Source organism: Arachis ipaensis, chromosome B02 (genome assembly GCF_000816755.2).
Source record: "Arachis ipaensis cultivar K30076 chromosome B02, Araip1.1, whole genome shotgun sequence".
NCBI classification, from domain to species: Eukaryota; Viridiplantae; Streptophyta; class Magnoliopsida; order Fabales; family Fabaceae; genus Arachis; species Arachis ipaensis.
In genome coordinates this window covers 8,640,911-8,647,004 of record NC_029786.2, presented here as the reverse complement: position 1 = coordinate 8,647,004, position 6,094 = coordinate 8,640,911, and the positions used below count along the sequence as shown (strand labels likewise).

General features: G+C 36.0%; 2 protein-coding genes across 4 annotated transcripts; both read right to left on the bottom strand.

Moving 5' to 3' along the window:
• Positions 921 to 2,714, bottom strand: LOC107624794 (oxygen-evolving enhancer protein 3-2, chloroplastic). Its single transcript, XM_016327250.2, has 3 exons — positions 2,281 to 2,714; positions 1,386 to 1,681; positions 921 to 1,167 (listed from the first exon to the last, which is right to left on the bottom strand). Exons 1-3 carry the CDS (start codon positions 2,594 to 2,596, stop codon positions 1,069 to 1,071), a joined length of 711 nt encoding a protein of 236 aa, XP_016182736.1. The 5' UTR covers positions 2,597 to 2,714; the 3' UTR covers positions 921 to 1,068.
• On the bottom strand, positions 3,487 to 6,094 carry LOC107624793 (transcription termination factor MTEF18, mitochondrial-like). Of its 3 annotated transcripts, none has more exons than XR_002357030.1 (2): positions 4,071 to 6,094; positions 3,487 to 3,934 (listed from the first exon to the last, which is right to left on the bottom strand). XR_002357030.1 is itself a non-coding variant. In XM_021115360.1 (2 exons), the coding sequence occupies exons 1-2, from the start codon at positions 6,019 to 6,021 to the stop codon at positions 4,330 to 4,332; spliced, it is 1,491 nt and encodes a 496-aa protein (XP_020971019.1). In that variant the 5' UTR covers positions 6,022 to 6,094; the 3' UTR covers positions 3,487 to 4,329. The 3 variants fall into 3 exon arrangements, 2 of the variants coding, with proteins under 2 accessions (XP_020971019.1, XP_020971020.1); XM_021115360.1 differs by having other exon boundaries at positions 3,487 to 5,530; positions 5,732 to 6,094; XM_021115361.1 differs by having other exon boundaries at positions 3,487 to 5,470; positions 5,732 to 6,094.

The following is a 6,094-nucleotide window of genomic DNA, read 5'->3' as shown; positions in this document are numbered from 1 at the left end:
TTTTGTACTTTGCTTATACGTACGTACATACATATACATACATATAGGGCATGTATATACATACGTACCAGAACAAAGTTCTCGTAAAAAATAAGGAAGATAGTCAGTGAATTATAACTTAAATAGTATAATTTTTTTATACTCACTTAGAGTTTACGGATTCAAATTTTACTCTTATTTTTAGTAATAAAAGAAAAAGAAGCAATTATATTAGAGATAACAAAATAAATGTAGTTAATAAAAAATCTGACCTTAATAGATGATAATACAAACAATATTATATTATCATTTAATCAAATTCACTATACGTGTATAATTTTTGTAGTAGTGAATGATTACTTTTAACAAAGATGTTCATATGACAATATATTGTCATCTGGTGATTGATTTTTAATATATATGTAATATTGTTGTTTATTTATATAGTGTTTTTTTTTATTTTCTATGGCATTTCGCAGCCCAACAAGTTAAAATTAATCTACTGAGAATCTGATTTCCATTAAAACGTCTATTGTTGATCAATAGATTGCAGCATACATAACACGATATTCAAACTCTTAACACTTGTTTAAACGTACGAATGAGTTCACGACCAACCCATATTGGGGATATAGTCGTTCTTTAGAGATTAAACTTTGAATAGAAACTAATGATACATAGATAAAAATTAGATTCCCAAGCAACATATAGCATTTTCTCTCCCATTGCAAATCTTTGATGCAGCAACTTAAATGGTATTCTTCCTTCAAATGGAATTCCCGGGCTAATATCTTATGAGCCAAATATTGATACAATTCTTATTTACTTACTCTTGTTTTGTAATAAGAAATTAAACATTGGTTATTCATTTTCTATATTGTAGGAAGAGTAAAGTGATGATAGGCATTGATCATATTATTAGGCTGTTTCATTATAGAAGCTAGCTAAGGCCAATTGATGATTTCCCACATTATTCATAATGAACTTGCCCTCGTTTGATTTCCTTCAAATATCATCAGTCAAACAAAGTGTCTGAGAAAATCATACACAAAGCTTAGACAGGAAAAAGCATGAAAATACTAATCATATTTAACCAAGTTTGGCAAGAACATCATTCAGAGAAGATACAGTCTCAGCATAGTACTTCTCTGCTTCTGGGGTGCTCTTCACTTTTGCTGCATGATCAAGCTGTTAATCACACATAAAAAACACATTTTGATTAGTCTAACTCTAAACTCTCACAACAAACATCACTAGTAAAAAGCTGTTTTCTCTTTTTTCTTTATAAAATTCCGAAAACAGAAAATACTAAAAAAATGAAAACAGAGAATAAAAATGCAAACCAATCGCACAAATATTTTAAAATTCTCTCATCTCTTTTCGCAGTGTGGCCATTATTGACTTACATTGCTGATATCCTGGAAGAGCTTGCCAATGAGATCCTTGAGGGGTTTCTTCTGATCCTTAGGCTTTGCAGAGACAACAGTGTTAAGGTCATATCGAAGATACTCGGCGCGGAGACGGAGATCATTCTGAACATATGGCCATGCCTTCTTGTCTATCAACTGCTTCACATTTACAATTTCCTTTGCTGACTCCTTTGCCCTTTGTGCTGCCTCACTTGGTGACAATGGCTGAAGGAAGAACCTGTCTTTCAATGGCAACTTAAGGTCCCTTGCTTCATCAGAGTTCAGTGTTCCAGCTGCCAAATTTTTCCATAACATAAAATCACCATGGTTATAATTTTCAGCCACAACAACAAAATCTTATCCCCCTAAATATCAACTATAGTACAATTTACATAAAAATCACCGGTTTCAAGTTTCAACTATAGTTAAGTTGTGCTCTTTTTACTTGACCCTCGTTACATAATATTAGATAACTATATTTCAACTAACAAATTAGTCACATCTATAAAATCTATGTTAAAATATAAAATTACATATATATAATTGATTTAGTAGCTGATTTTTATATGTGCATGTGAGAGACATATCACTATCATTAGACTAATAGAACCTAGAGTTTAATTTTGATATGCTGAGTAACTCGTGCAATCATATCAGTTCTTTCGGATAATCTTTTTTGTAGTCAATATAAAAGGTAGTTATTTTGTAGCGATATATAATTAGATGCACGTGGTGCATCAAAATTAAATTCTAGAAACTATATCTAATGCCAATTGTGTGACTATTTTTCTTCTCTCATAAGTCATAACCACATCTAGTATAAAGAGATATATCCATGTAAAGAAGAACAAAAAAGGAGGTTGTAGAAGAATGAAAGAAAGTGAAGACTTACGGAGTCCACCGGAGGGAGGAGGAGGAGGGCCAACTTTGATGGGTTTGGCATCAGCAAGAACAGCTTGAACAAAGGAAGCAGAAGCCAAACCAGCAGCAGCAGCACCAATCATGGCTCTTCTGCTGCTCTGTGGAGAAGCCTCTTGATGTTGTGCTCTCACACTCACTGATCTTGCTGACGTGGCACCCACCCTGCTGCTGTTGCTTCCACTTGCCACATTCATCAACCGGTTTGACCCACTCAGCTGGATGCTCCCTTCAAGCACACCCTGTGATGATCCTCGCAAACCTGCCATTGATGCCATTGCTTGGGCCATTCTTAAGATATGTGAGTGCGTTTGTGGAAACTTGAATGTGAATGTGAACTAAGAGAAGAGAAGCTTCAAATATGATTGTTTTGTTTTGGGCGTGTGTGATGGAGAGTTGTGGAGTGGAATGTGGCTTATCATATCTGCCATTTGGATAAACTTGGATATGCTTTTGCCCAATCATGTTCCAAGGATTCTTCCTCTTTCATGACATGCTGGATTGTGTTTGCCTACGTGGACCCTTTAACACTTTGACACGTGGATTCACAGATTATTAAAACTGTTTTTTTTTTTTCATTATTTAACATCTCATTTTCCCTTCTATTATTTGTTTTTTGTCATTTAGTTTAGTTACTTGTAAAAGCTGAATGAATTGACAGATGTAAATATTAATTTATCCTTATCCTTAAACTTTTTTTTAAGCGTTGGATTTTATTAATTAAATAAATTTTAATTTTTTAGAATGAATATCCCACTCGAACTCTAATAATTACTTTGAAAGGGCAACGAAATCCCAAGAAAAAAAAATATCCAATCCGGCCCTTGATCTTTTTTTTGGACTGATTAGTCCCTGTGCCCAAAAAAATAACATTGACTTTTTTTGGCACAGAGATTTCGTTGTCCTTTCGAGGTAATTATCAAGGGTCGGGTTAGGTTTTTTTTGTCAAAGATCTCGTTGTCTTTCGAAATAATTGTCATGACTGTTTTGGGTTTTTCAGCACTTTTAGAGTTAAAAATCCAAACACAAAATAACTTATTTATAAGTTACTTTTAACAGAGTCATTTATTGTTTAAGTTATTTTATCAAAAGGAGCTTAATTAAGTTAGTTACCCAAACTAGACCTAAGTAATCAACCCTTAATGCTAGAAATTTCAACTGAAAAAAAATGAAAAAATTGAAAACTTTAGTATCAAATTTGTGGTTAATATAACAGTTTCCATATTGCCATATGATGAACAACCTCAACAAATAGAAGCCCAGAAAAAAAAAATAATAATTGCTCAACTTACATTTCTTGCTTCTCTCTTGATAATGAAACATTTGGTTAATGATGAGAATGTAGGCCAATTACTTTGCCCCTTATACAAGTGCTCAATTGATCTAGTTACCCCATAAATTCATAATGATCCACCTAGTGTTACTTGCAATCCTATCAAATTATCAATGCTTGCACTTTGTGAAGAACTTGGTAGCTTGTTTTCTTTCAGGAATGATCACAGATTCACAGTTACAAGGTTTCTTTTACTTTTGGGGGCCATAACCATCAAATGAAAAGATTTGATCTCAACTCCATCACCTTCCACAAGCACCAACATCAATGGTTTAGGAAGCCATTCCCAGTCTTGCTGCAACAAATGAAGTTTATCAAATGGTATCACATTTCTCCAGCAACTTTTCAGGGCGAAAACCAAAGAAACAAAAATCCAATTTACATGATGAAAGGAAACAAGTCCTAGTGAAACATTCAATTGGCCTACTTACATAGCTCCCTCTAACATAATCACTTTGTAGAAGCATGACTAAAGGTGCACAGAATTCATGGTTTCTTTATCTCAAATCCGAGATAGGATGTCAGTAAGAACTATGCAAGATACTTGCAGGTTGTTCTTGATGTCTATCTCACTGCCACTGCAAAGGAAATGCATCTCTGTAACAAGTTTTCTAGCAATATCTCAAATGTTTTTGTCTTCAACTCCAGAAGAAGAATTATAACCAAGTATTAAGAATCTGTACAGATTCATCATTCCGGCAATTTGCGGAGATAGAATTGCTCAAACCAATGTTTCGGAGCAGCTGGGTGGATACGAAAAGCATGAGGAACAAAGTTCTTGTCGCTGGTCGCAATCATGGTTGCTATAGAGAAGTTTTTGGCACAATAACCCTTTTCTATCATCCACATATAGAATCTGAACCTAGGTTTAATGCGCTTTTCCAAGTCAAAACATAAGAATGCTGGAAAAGTGTCCAAAAGCTCCACAGAGGATCCCATTTCCTCATAGAGGAACTTAATCTTTTTCTCAATGATTTTCGGGTGTTGGCTTAGAACCTTAGGTCGAATTGCAACTATCTTTGAGAGCTTTGAGAATTCAATCCCTAAATGAAGAAGGCAATCGAATCGTTCCTGTAACTCGCTGCTAGTCCCATTCAAGTAAGTTAGGATAGCCATGGTCAAAGCAGTTTCTCCAAAGCCTAAGGCATGCAAGAAATTCAGTTTATTCATGGTGTGAACTGGGGTTCTCGAAGCACGAATCGCCTTTAAACCATCTTGATATCCTTTATCTTGGTCTTCATTGGGAAAGCTTGTGACATAAGTCAGTAAGAGTTGATGCGTCCCGTCCTTTATCCTATTAAAGAACCACTTACTTAAACCCAAAGCCCTCATTACATTAGGCAAATTAACCATTTTTATTGTTCCCAATGCATGAGCATAGTTTCGCTGCACATCCTCGAGATCCTTGGAGCTCATGCCAAAGTGTTTCAACAGCTTCAATACATTGATCACCGGCGTTTCGAAATCAAAATTCAACAATTCCGAGTCATGTAGGATCAATCGAGCTACTTCCTCCTTCTTGACACCAAACCTAGAAAAATACTCAGCTTTCTGCATCAACTCCTCTTCTCCATGCTCAAGAATCACATTCTTATACCTTCCAATGAGTTCCCCCATCTTACCCTTCTCACTATTCAAATTGTAAAAAACCCGAATTTTCCTACATACCTCGTACCAAGAATCTGCATTCCCCTCAACAAACCCTGCCAAATCAAAATCCAGAAAAACCAACCTGAGATCAGCAAGTAGCCCATCAATCTCAGCTTCCAACACTCCTCCCTGCTCACCAAAAACAAAAGGGAAAGCCAAACATATCCCAATGACCTGAACACTGCAAAAACCATAACTTTTCAGCACACACAGCCTGCCCTTCAACTCATCAGTATTACACCTAAACACAGAACAACGTTCCACATAAAGCAAACCAAGCTTATCCCAAGGGAACCCAAATTCATAGAGCACACAAGCAGCATCTAAAATAGAGCCATCTTCAGAGAAGAAAAACTTATGGGGTGGCAACAAGTTAGGAACTTGACTATACTTTATGCCAATGCTTTCAAAAAAGAACTCAAATTCATTGATGGGGTTGTACCTGAGGAACTTGTTGAGGGTGTGGGAGAAAGACGGAGCTGAAAATCCCACCTTTGCAATGAGGTTAGAGATAGAAGTGTGAGAATTAGCAGCAATCTGATCAGCAAAGGCATAAGGGATGGACCTTGTGGAATGAAGGTAATCAGTGAGGATCTTCTGGGCTTGAGAGAGAGCAAGGTTCTTGTACTTTGAAGGAACCTTTGTTCTGGTGGCGGTGGTGCATAGACGGCGGTGAAGGAACAACATCGTACAGTGCGGAATGTTTTCCACTTCTCCTTCCCCTTGCATCATCGTATTTATGGAATCATGGTGTCCTATCAACACAGTAACAATGTCAAGTGTTTAATTTCTTTTCTAGGAGAGG